The 13,071-nt window shown below is 40.7% G+C and overlaps 1 protein-coding gene across 1 annotated transcript in view; it reads left to right on the top strand.

Moving 5' to 3' along the window:
* col7a1l (collagen type VII alpha 1-like) overlaps window positions 1-13,071 on the top strand; it is a gene marked incomplete at its 5' end in the record, with an annotated part of 253,304 nt that overhangs the window by 189,374 nt on the left and 50,859 nt on the right. The window contains 6 exons of the mRNA XM_084330929.1: window positions 5,445-5,738; window positions 5,823-5,903; window positions 5,934-5,993; window positions 6,116-6,151; window positions 7,596-7,622; window positions 9,190-9,249. Coding sequence (XP_084187055.1) covers window positions 5,445-5,738; window positions 5,823-5,903; window positions 5,934-5,993; window positions 6,116-6,151; window positions 7,596-7,622; window positions 9,190-9,249 — 558 coding nt within the window. The remainder of the gene's footprint in view (window positions 1-5,444; window positions 5,739-5,822; window positions 5,904-5,933; window positions 5,994-6,115; window positions 6,152-7,595; window positions 7,623-9,189; window positions 9,250-13,071) is intronic.

The raw sequence follows: 13,071 nt of genomic DNA, 5'->3' as shown, positions 1-13,071 counted from the left end.
TCACATTGAAATCTGTTTTCGCTGGTGAAATTGTATGTTATTGTATCTTATCTTCTGTGTTCACTCTTTCTGTGCATGTGCTGTACCGTAAGTAAACATGTTCAAAATAACCTCCTAAACCTGCCTGTGTGTCTTTCATTCTGATGTACACGGACATGTCTGAAACAATGAACACAATACATATTGTGACGATGAACAGGGTTCGCACAAGGTCCTTGAAGTGCTTTACCAAAAAAAAGTCAAGGCTTGGAATTCCTTGAAAACAGCAAAAAAAATTAACAAGGTGCTTAAAAAGTAATTGAAATTCAAATCAACCATTCGCATTGAAAGTTTTGTTCATCCATGATCAAATAGTTCTGAATCAAGAAATATAATTTTTTTAATCTAAAGTGTAACTAATTGTCGGAAATTGGTTTAAACCATGAATATTGGATCCGATTTATTTTTTCAATAAATAAAAACTACATTTAAAAGTGAATTATATCCTTTTAAATGCTCTTTTAAAATGAAAAATAGTGCTTGGAAAAGTACTTGAACGTCCTTGCATTTCATTTTGCAATGTCTGTGGGAACCCTGGATGAAGGTCCTCACACACACACACACACACACACACACTGTACACACACACACTGTCACTAAATGGTTCATGAAAAGTCTTGGGGGCTTGACAGGTGCTTGGATCCAGAGTCAGAGTGAAGCGAAGTGACTTCTGGTCTGATTACACGGTGAGTTCCATCTGCAGAACACACATCATCATCATCATCATCATCATTTTTATTTATTCGTACATGGAATTATTACAGTCCAACAGTACATATTAATATGCTCCACTAAATCCCATGGCCGAAAGGAACAGGAAGAAGAAAATTCTTATTTGTGCCTGCCCCTACACACATACTGATAGACTAATTGCAATGTTTACCAAACCAAACAGAATGTACATACGGTACTTATTTTGCAGAAATGGAAACATCAAACACAATTAAATTAACATAAATAAATACATTTTGTGTATCTATCAGTTAAATTGCATATTTAGGTTCATTCATTTATACACACACACACACATTTATCTATATATTTATATAATGTATTATTCTATATTATACTTCTATATACTATATAATTGTATTATTTAAATTGTATTATAATATAACTAAATCATACTATTTATACTACACTATATTGGTATACAGTATTATACAATATTAATACATTAAGCAGACACCACCTCTGGACAAAACACACATCAAGCAGACATCACCTCTGGACAAAACACACATCAAGCAGACATCACCTCTGGACAAAACACACATCAAGCAGACATCACCTCTGGACAAAACACACATCAAGCAGACATCACCTCTGGACAAAACACACATCAAGCAGACATCACCTCTGGACAAAACACACATCAAGCACCCTGTTCCTCGTACCTGGCTAACTGAGTTAGCCGGATAATTTTCAGCATAGCTTGACTTAAGCCAGACATTTCCGTTCCCCGATTTTCTAAGTCGCTATGGCAACAGATCCAAAAGTTTGAACCTGCTCCAGAGCAGGGTTTAGTTCAGTTAGCTCGATAACCTGCATGGCCACGCCCTCGCAAAGAAATGCAGCTCGCTTCCTGAAATAATTCTCACAGTCTAGATCCCATTATACCATTCTGAATTATGTTTTTGTGCTTCGTTTTTCTAGAGGGGGCTTTTGAAATGTAAAATAATAGACCTAAAATGCTGATACTAAATTTACTTTGTCCTATATAATGCACGTCATAGTTATACGGATACGGCGCTCGCAATCGCGACACACACAGTTATTTTAATAACGGACTAAACAGATCATTGCAAATGTGAATCCCGCAGGGATATTTTTAATGGCCAAATCGGGCGTTTGGCTCTGATTAGTTTAATATTCTTCGCTGTGTATTTGCTTAACGGAGCGCCCGGATTGTGTTTCATTCAAGCATACATGAAGCGTCTATGCGTGGATTGTGGATATGAATGATGAGGAATCTGAATCTGTGGATTGTTTAATTGTATCACTGTCACTGTGACAGTGTCACATGTTATTGTGATATTGTAACTGGGTTTAAAATATATAAGGACATGCGCTGTTTGATGGATTTGATGACGTGACGTGACTTGATAAATTGAATGAGCCTTTGACGTTTTTGATGAATGAATTTGAGCAAATGCATTTATCTTTTCAAGCACTGTTATCTGATGATGAACATGAGGTGTCACTGGTATAAACCAAAGGGTAATCAATTCAATGCATGTATGGATGATGTCTGAAACAGATTAAAACCTGATTAATAGTGTAACTGCAAGCCTCGCTCCAAGCCTCTCTTTGGGAACCATGTATTTATATAGTACATAATACCTAAGCACATACAGTACAGATATCCTCATAATATAATTCGTATCAATTAGATATACTATTTGGGCTTGTTTTTATCCTTATTCTGAAAGAGTTGAACTATTATTTTTGCTAGCAATAGATCTAATTTGATTATTCATTCCATTAAGCCTACTGCCAGCAGGCACATTTAAAGAAATATAATCTGATTGATTGGGGTAATGAGGGACTTAAAATGTGCCTATAGATTATGCATTTAACTTGTCGGCGAGGCTATTGAGCCGTACTGTATTGTACCCATTCTGCAATCTTTTAATAGAGTTTTAAATCAATCAATCAATCAATGCCGTTAGAAAATCAGGATTTCTGCGATCGACACTTGCTGTCTTTTCAGGTGAGGCGGCCGCGCGCAATTATCCTGAGTATCAAGTCTGGTTCAAATTAACGAGACTGAATCAGCGTTCGAGGAACAGGGAAAGCCCGGATTCAAACATTAATTGAATCTGGATAATGGGACTTTTGATCGACTTAGTTGAACCAGGTACGGGGAATAGGGCCCGGTGCCCCAGGATAGTTCAGTCAGTGTTTATGAAATACGGGTTTAAAACATTCTAATTAAAAACCTGTTAGCAACACTTGAATATAAACCTGACTTGGATGTGATAACTATTTGCTTCGCAAAGTAAATAGAACATAGAACATTTCTATATAGAACGCAGCACATTCATATCATATCATATTTTTGCAATAACAAAACATACATTTGAAAACATTTCTTGGTCATTCAGCTGAACAGCCTCACTTCTAGTCTATAGGCTACTGGTAGCAAGCTAAGGTGCATATCACATGCTACACGTATCACATGATATATACGTCACATGCTACACATATCACATGATGCTATACATGTCACATGCTACACGTATCGCATGCTATACACGTCACATGCTCCACATATCGCATGCTATACATGTCACATGCTACACGTATCACATGCTATACACGTCACATGCTACACGTATCACATGCTATACACGTCACATGCTACACGTATCACATGCTATACATGTCACATGCTACACGTATCACATGCTATACACGTCACATGCTACACGTAACACATGCTATACACATCACATGGTACAGGCGTTTGGCGAATTATGCTCTGTGTACATTTTGTATGTCTTTTTTATCTGTGTTGGTTTTCCTGGTCTTTCACGTTTAAATTTCTTTTTTTTACCATGCTGCTATCTTTCTGCATTTTATTGATGTTTTTACTATGTGAAGCACTTTGTGACCCTGGTCTGTGAAAGGTGCTATATAAATAAACTTTACTTACTTACTTACTTACTTACTTACTTACTTACTTACTTACTTACTTACTTACCTGCTATACACATCACATGCTATACACATCACATGCTCATCATGTTGTGGGTCTGACCCCGTCTCGTGGTCTCTGTCTCTCGACATCAGCTCTCTACCTCTATGTTCTGCTACTGGCCACAGTATACTGTAGTACAATGAATCAGAAATGTCTTTACGAATGTGATCATTAAAATTTGTAGATATGGTGTGTTAGTATAGGGGTTTGGTGGAGCCCAATTGCAGAACACAGGAGGAGAGAGAATGGAGCGGTTTAGGTGGGTTTTAATTATGATTCCCCAAGCAGACAGTTTCACAAATAGGAAATGTGCGACAGGTACAGGAATGTTCACGGGATGAGGATGGTGCGTTCCATGTGCTGCACGGGGCATCCAGGTGAGCGGAGTACCGGGGCGGTGGTCCTGGGGCACAGAGAGAACAGGATTAGCGACAAGGCAATTCAACAAGGTTTGAGTAGCAAGGCTAGAGCTAGTCGTCGTACCTAGGAAGTAAGGTTAACACTCCGACGAGGGTAGAACAGGATCTGCGGGCTGAAGTATCCTCACGCTGATGCTGCCCATATAAGGGTGTGAGAGGATAGGGGGTGAGGGAGGCTTCCGCCGTGATGGTGAGGGAGGAGGAGGGGTGAGGAAGGCTCTCGCCGTGATTACAACATGGTGTAGATAAAAACCTTGGAAATAATTTTTCGTGCTAAGAGTAAAAGCCTACCAGTTTGTATTCGATGTCTCTTTAAACCAACAGAAGGAAAGTATAATTTAAGAGGGTTATGTATTCTTAGTTAAAACATGTAAAAAAGTAAGAACTAATGTAAAAGCCAGATGTGTTTACATTTTGGGAGTTAAACTATGGAATAGCCTTAGTGACGGGTTGAAGTTGTGTACTTCTCAGGGGAGATTTAAAAAAGCCTTAAAAAATGTTATGATTTAGGAGTATAGTTTTGAGAAAAACATAAGATTTCTAAAAATGATATCTTGCAGCATACTTTAATTTATTTTTTATTTATATTAAAATATATTTAGTTGTTAAGAATTGTAAAGGATGGGCAAAAATAAGCATGTGCTTCAGCCTATTCCTTTTTTCGGTCATTGATTTTGGATTTTGTGTGTGAGCTTACGTAGACACAAATGTCTGTAAACAAAGACAGAAAATAAACCATTCATTCATTCATTCATTCATTCATTCATCCATCCATTCATTCATTCGTTCATTCATTCATTCATTCATTCATTCATTCATTCATTCATTCATTCATTCATTCATTCATTCATTCATTCATTCATTCATGTTGATTATAGGCGTACATGCCAGGTGCCCCAGGAGGAAGACATCGTTACAAAGAGACACAAAAAGTAAATTGTTTATCATTTGTTTACATATGTATACATATATTATTTACACAATTTGAATATGAATAATTCAGTCATGTTGCAAAAATAATTATTCACTTTTACATGAATGAAGTATTGCAGACCACATGATTTGACTCTATTATATTTTATTTAAGTCTCTATCATCCGGAGCCAGGGGCCTCAGCAAGCTGGATGTAAGTGTACAGGCCATCTTTGAACACATACATATCATTGAAAACATACATATTATTATACACACTGCTAATATCAATTTATTGACACAGAATAATATGGGCAACATTTGAACGGACACATTCATTGGCATCATATCAGCTGTGTTTCTGGTCCTAGAAGATGATGAAGAAGCAGGATCCAGACCTTCAACCTCACACCAGGAGCGAGAGAGAGAGACTAGAACTGGGGGAGCAGGGGAGCGAGGGAGATCAGGAGACGGGCGGAGGAGGAGAGGGAGACGACGGGAAGCAGGAGGAGAGGCCGTTGGGCAGGAGGGAGGAAGAGGAGCAGGAGGAGTATGAGTGGGAGACCGACGAAGAGGAAGGTACAGAGACAGACGGATATGAAGAGAAAGGTCCCGATGGGGACTATGAGGAGGAAGGGGGGAGCGGGGACGACGAGACGGAGGATGTGGACCGAGAGAGGGGAGAGGAGGAGACGGAGAGGGAGAGGGTGGACAAAGAGAGAGAAATGGAAGTCGAGGCGGAGAGGGAGAGAGCGAGGACGGAGAACGAAGGAGGGAGAGACCTGGAGAAGGAGAGGGAGGAGTGGGAGAGGGAGAGGGCAGAGACGGAGAGAGAGAATCTGGGGAGGGAGAGAGGCGGAGAGTACGACGAAGAAATCAGAAGGCGGTTTCTGTACACGCCAGAGTACTTCCTCCTGAAGGTGAGATCAGCACAAAATCCAGTTCAGTCAAACAGATTTACCCAATGAAATTATCAGCTCATATATTCAGCCTCCTCCTGTGTTGATTTTGAGACGGTTGTAATTCTTCTTGTCAAACACAGGGGGCGCCAGGTGAGAGCGGACACAGCGGACCAAAGGTGGGTCAAACAATATGGGGTCTCACGATTTGATTCAATTTCAATTTCGATTCTTGGGAGTCGCGATTCGATATAAAAATCGATTCTCGAGTCGTGATTATCTAGGTGATTCGATGGATAAGATTCTACAGTATTAACCCTTTCACTACCACACTACAGAAGGTTAACCTTTCCCTACCATGACCGCTCTAGCCACTGCTAACCCCTACACCACCACCACCACCCAGTGTTGTAGTACTTGAGTCTCGAGTCCTGAGTCCTGGACTGATTTTCAGCACTTGTGACTCGACTTGGACTTAGACTCGAGCATTGACTGCATTCGGACTCGGAAGGTGCAGATGAGGACTCGGACTTGTTAATTGATAAATACAGTTATTTATTTGTAATCTTTTTTGTAATAGGCCCTAATCATTTGGCATAAGATATTGATGGCGAGTGCATTTGTTTGGCTATTGTGTCACAAAGTAAATAAACTCGCTTTGAAACTGTGACCGCTGTGTCATTTATGTTTAATGCAGACCTTTTTTATTTATATCAGCTCTTTGTCTGCCAGTGTGGAGTGGACTCAACCTTGATGACTTGGACGTGACACAGACTTGGCCTCAGACATGAACTCATACCTCATTACACCTTACTGTAAATTGTACCTAAATTGTACCTCATCCCATTTCTGCTTTGTACTGTATAGTATATAGTATATTGTATTGTAACTCAGTTACTTTTCTACTCTGCATTGTATATTGTATATGTATATATTGAACACTTTTGTCTACGTACTTGACTTCTATTTTATACTTATTATACTTATTTTATACTTATCTATTTTTATCTAGCACAATCTCTGGAGCAAAACAGAAAGAAGCATTTTATATAAAAGTATTCTGTACTTTTGTATGACAACTAATAAAGAAACTTGAAACTTGAGAAACTTGAACACTGGGGGGGACTCGAGACTCGACTCGGACTCGAGATTTAGCGACTCGACTACAACACTGATTTTTAATCTCTAAACCGCGTAAATAAATAAACTCCCTTTGAAACGGTGACCGCTGTGTCATTTATGTTTAATGTGTGTTTATTTGTACGTCAGCTCTTTGACTGCCAGAGTGGAGCGGAATCAACCTTGATGACTTGGACTCGGACTAGGGTAATGGGGACTCGACTTGGACTCGACTCAGGCTCTTCTTTGGTGACTCGGACTCGGACTCGAACTCGAACACTGGGGACTCGAGACTCGGACTCGAGACTTAGTGACTCGACTACAACACTGCCACCACCACCACCTTCTACCGACACCAGCTTCATGTCATGGTCTCTCTTGATGCATTAAGGCAGGTGTGTGACAGTGAAAGGGTTAACCTTCTGTAGTGTGGTAGTGAAAGGGTTAAGGCAGGTGTGTGACACAGCTACTGTCTCATCACTGTTGTTTATCTGCTCTCCTCAGGGGGAGCTCGGTGAAAAGGGACACAAGGTAAAGAAAAGTCTATTCATTCACATATTAAAGGGCCATTTCACCACTTTTTAATCTGAATCCTATCATTCTGGGAATAAACCTCTTAACATGCACCCAGAAAAGCGGCAATTTTTTTTTACTTGAACTTGAGGACTGCATACTTTCTTTGAAAAGCGTATCTTTATACTTTATGCTTATATCACATGCATGAGCCTGGTCTCTTTTGAAAGATAACATTCTGAAGTTACTAATGCAAAAAATGATTTTTTTTTAGTGCTAATCAAATAGAGTAACATAGGGCTGAACTTGAGTTGAACTTGAACTTGTGTACTCACATTTTTCTGTAGCAGTTGGAAAAAATATATATAAAGAAATTATAATAATAGGATAGGTATAAGCTGGAAAACAAAGGGTCCAAATTTGATAAAAATCCGTTTATAAATGAGTCTTCTAGAGAGATCCGGGTAAAACGTTTTTCTACAACTCAAGTTCAGACCTATGTTACTCTATTTAATTAGCACTAAAAGTGATCTTTCTTTATTGTATCATAAACTTATCATAAAATGTTCTCTTTCAAAAGAGACCAGTGACGGGTAGCCTTCGGGAGAGGTGTTAGCTGGGCAATGCCTAGGCTACCCGTCACTGTCCGCTTCCATTCATTGTGCTAAGCTAGGCTAACGTGCAGCCAGATAGCTTTCTACTGAACGCACAGAGGGGAAATGGTATCTATCTTCTCTTCTCTCTCTGGAGAAGACGATAAGCTAATTTCCCAAAATGTTGGCGTGTTCCTTTAAGGTTGGAAATCGGCCCTTTAAGAGAATGTTGCACCACTGTTGCTTTCTCTCTAGGAATGTGTTCTTCTTTTGGATTGTAACAGACTGTAACAGAAACCTTTAAATTAAACTTTGAGAATTGAAGATTGTATTTGAAGGTTATATCTTATAGTACTGTACGGTTCTGTGTGACATTAAAACGGTGTGTATGTGTGTGTGTTTATAGGACATTAAAACGGTGTGTATGTGTGTGTGTTTATAGGACATTAAAACGGTGTGTATGTGTGTTTATAGGACATTAAAACAGTGTGTATGTGTGTGTTTATAGGACATTAAAACAGTGTGTATGTGTGTGTTTATAGGACATTAAAACAGTGTGTATGTGTGTGTTTATAGGACATTAAAACAGTGTGTATGTGTGTGTTTATAGGACATTAAAACGGTGTGTGTGTGTGTGTGTGTGTTTATAGGACATTAAAACGGTGTGTATGTGTGTGTTTATAGGACATTAAAACGGTGTGTGTGTGTGTGTGTGTTTATAGGACATTAAAACGGTGTGTATGTGTGTGTTTATAGGACATTAAAACGGTGTGTATGTGTGTGTTTATAGGACATTAAAACGGTGTGTATGTGTGTGTTTATAGGGCATTAAAACGGTGTGTATGTGTGTGTTTATAGGGCATTAAAACGGTGTGTATGTGTGTGTTTATAGGACATTAAAACGGTGTGTATGTGTGTGTTTATAGGACATTAAAACGGTGTGTATGTGTGTGTTTATAGGACATTAAAACTGTGTGTATGTGTGTCTTTAGGGAGAGCCAGGCATGGGACACAGAGGACCAGCTGGACAGGCTGGGCCTCCTGGACACAAGGTAAAATAAAATGTCCCTCCTTGTTTTAGATGCAAAGCACCTCAACGACACATGTCATGTGACTACTGTGACTACTGGCATGTGACTACTGCCATGTGACTACTGCCATGTGACCCCTGTGACTACTGGGGAGATGCAATGTTTCAGTCTGCGATAACAACACAAGGGGAGATGCGACCAGGAGACGGTGCCCCAGGCCCTCAGCAGCTGGCACACCCGACACTGCCGTGATGCCCACTGTCGCCTGGACGCGCTGGTCCACCTCGGGACAGCCCAGGGCCTGCTGTTCCTCGTCCAGTGGCCACAGCATGTCTCGCCGGTGTTTGGCGATGCGCCTCTTGGACTCAGACTTGACCTCGGCCCACTTCCGCTTGACCTCAGCCACTGTGCGGTATATGATGAAGTATAAATCCATAATCCAGCTGATTTCTTGGGGGAACACTGGACTAATACTCCCAAATCAGTCGTTTTTTCAACACAATAGGCTCCGCTGTAATTAGCTGCCTGCAGAGCAGCAATTTGGACAGGGAAGGGTTTTAATTAGGATGATAATTGTTTTGTTGTTGATGATGAAGAGGCAGGGGGCTATTGAAGGCTCACGGTGTTCTGAACACATCAAAACTACATTTTTACTTTGGATTCTGTTGAAGAATTGAATAAATCATGTTTGCTCGATGGACGGGACACTAAGGAAAACAACTGGGCCTTGTTGGTGAAATAATAAAATACCATATTTTAGTTCCACGTGTGATTAAGATAAGATAAGATATAAATATATCGGAATAAATATGAGGAAAAGTAAACAGTATAAACAAAGGTGCAGATAGGAGTCTGTACTGTTGAAGAATCCCTTTTGGTCGCCCCAAACAATAGCTTACTTCACACCTCACTGAGAGGCCAAAGGCTACAGCCCCTCTCTCTACTTAAGATCAAGTGTCTCTGCCTCTTCCTCAGTGTCTCCTAGCTGGCCAGAGGAGAGCACTCCTCTTCCTCAGTGTCTCCTAGCTGGCCAGAGGAGAGCACTCCTCTTCTTCAGTGTCTCCTAGCTGGCCAGAGGAGAGCACTCCTCTTCTTCAGTGTCTCCTAGCTGGCCAGAGGAGAGCACTCCTCTTCCTCAGTGTCTCCTAGCTGGCCAGAGGAGAGAACTCCTCTTCTTCAGTGTCTCCTAGCTGGCCAGAGGAGAGCACTCCTCTTCTTCAGTGTCTCCTAGCTGGCCAGAGGAGATCATTCCTCTTCCTCAGTGTCTCCTAGCTGGCCAGAGGAGAGCACTCCTCTTCCTCAGTGTCTCCTAGCTGGCCAGAGGAGAGCACTCCTCTTCTTCAGTGTCTCCTAGCTGGCCAGAGGAGAGCACTCCTCTTCTTCAGTGTCTCCTAGCTGGCCAGAGGAGAGCACTCCTCTTCTTCAGTGTCTCCTAGCTGGCCAGAGGAGAGCACTCCTCTTCTTCAGTGTCTCCTAGCTGGCCAGAGGAGAGCACTCCTCTTCTTCAGTGTCTCCTAGCTGGCCAGAGGAGAGCACTCCTCTTCTTCAGTGTCTCCTAGCTGGCCAGAGGAGAGCACTCCTCTTCTTCAGTGTCTCCTAGCTGGCCAGAGGAGAGCACTCCTCTTCCTCAGTGTCTCTTAGCTGGCCAGAGGAGAGCACTCCTCTTCCTCAGTGTCTCCTAGCTGGCCAGAGGAGAGCACTCCTCTCAGCCAAAGCTCATTTAACTCACATGTACTTTGTATTATGTTTTTACTATTAAACCTGTTTTGATCAGAAGATCTGTCTACGATATATAATCGATGAGTCCAGTTTCCACCGCAATTCCTTCAACATGATTTATTTTAAAAGTGGCATCTCTAATATTACTTTATTATTATTTATTATGAATATAACCCTAACCCTAATATAGTGATGTATCAAGACTAGAGCCTTCTTGATCGTAATATCTACTCTATTGCGTTGTGTTCTATAGCTCTAAGTCTGGTACCAAAACTCTGTAGTATGACGGAGAAAGGAATCAATGAGAGGTTTGTTATTTCCCAGATCTGGTTTATTCAAAGTCCAAAAGGTATACAAGAATGTTCTGGTTCAATCAATGAAAGCGCAATGATATTAGTGGAACAAAGCACTATGCCGCGAGTCCCTAATATCAGACTAATAAAAAGTAGTTAAAGAGTAACAATCTTCAAGGTAGCGTAGGTTGTGGATTCTTTGTTGTCAGGGAGACAACGGCTTCTTTGTTCTCGTGGCAAAAACGTCTCAGGCAGGTCCTTTCTCCGTTCGGCTGTGCATACAAGATTCAAGAGCTTCTTCTCGTCTCCTTCGGTGCAGTCCCTCTTAACGGCTAAATCCCGCCCCTGAGCGAACGTCGACCTGGTTCGTCAGGGGGCGGATCTCTACGTCCTGATTGGCTAGAGCTCACAGCGGCCATCTTGGATTTGGGTCGTTGGCCATTTTGATTCTTAAAGGGGCAAGGCACTCCTATTTTTTAGGACAAATTACTGTTCTGGAGTTTTAGCGTTTAAATATACAGTATTTGATTTTACTATCTTAATAATTAGAGATTAGTTATCACTGGACATAGACAGTTAATTCAAGTCTTTTCCTGAATTCTGTGGCTTTCTAAATACCTAATTTAGACCTATTTGTTGGTTTTAAAACAAACTGTTGCATTATAAATATTCTATAATATGGTCTTTGAAGTTAGTTTAATCTTCTAAGTAAGTTACACATGTTTTGCCACCTTAATCTTCTATTTTAAACTATATTACTGGCTTAATTAAACTTAGCAATGATTGATAAGTGTCTGGTTTAGTCTCATATTAATTAATACACTATTTTATAACTATTGAGGCTAGTTTCCCTACTGGATTAATAAAGGGTTTTGGTTGTGGTTACACACTTAAAACTAGAAGCATAGTTTTTAGGCCACATTTAGAATCCATCTTCCCCCTCTCCCCTTTTGACAAGAGGAGGTGAGAAAGGAGGATCCTTCCTGGAGACCAGCTGCATCTATAGCATGTCCTGTTTTAGTATCAGTTTGAGTGCCTGAGGGCCGTTCCTTTTGTTCTACTCTTGCTTGGTAAACAGACCACTCTATTGAAATGCTAACTTTAGCCAGCTAGTAGCCCAGTTTTTATTGTTTTACTGGTCCCAAGGGTGGGGGAGAGGATAAAACCTTTAAGACTGTATGCTAATATTAAGCAAGTTGCTTTGTCTCAACTTGTCCTTTTAGCTAAATAGACCAACTAGTATGACTTCCAAATTTGCCCGACCCTTTTGGTCCCACTATTAGTAGTTTAGCTTATTTTATAGAGATCTAATTAGTGTCTTATCTTTAGATTTGCCAATTATAATTACTTCTAGAAGAAATGTATCTTAATAATCTCTTTGGGGGACAAGCAGAGCAGTTATATATAAAGAACAGCATGAATCAGGGTGTGTGTACTGGAGTCTTACAGTTATCAGTTTCTCCCAGTAGCGGTCGACCTTGGGGAACCTTAAATCAAAACTCATAACAATAATTCATAACTCATAACAGTTTGAGACTGAGAAGATACCACAATAGCCTATAGGCCAGGGGTCACTAACCCTAATCCTAATATAGCCTGTAGGCTATGTGGGCCTTTCGAAAAAAGCCAGTGTGCGCAATTTGGGAACCAACCAAAAAGGAGGAAGCAAGAGAGAGCAGATACTTTCACCTCCTCTGTGTTCAGCGTACAATTATACAGAACAAGGTTAATGGCCACGACTCCAGAAGACATGAGGCAGTTGACCAGACGGTCCTTCAGTGCGGCCGAGGACTTGTTTGTGTCCACGCCACTAACAGAACGTGTCCTCACG

The sequence above is a fragment of the Notolepis coatsorum genome, assembly GCF_963971535.1.
Source record: "Notolepis coatsorum genome assembly, chromosome: 15".
NCBI classification, from domain to species: domain Eukaryota; kingdom Metazoa; phylum Chordata; class Actinopteri; order Aulopiformes; family Paralepididae; genus Notolepis; species Notolepis coatsorum.
This window is presented reverse-complemented; position numbering and strand designations above follow the sequence as displayed.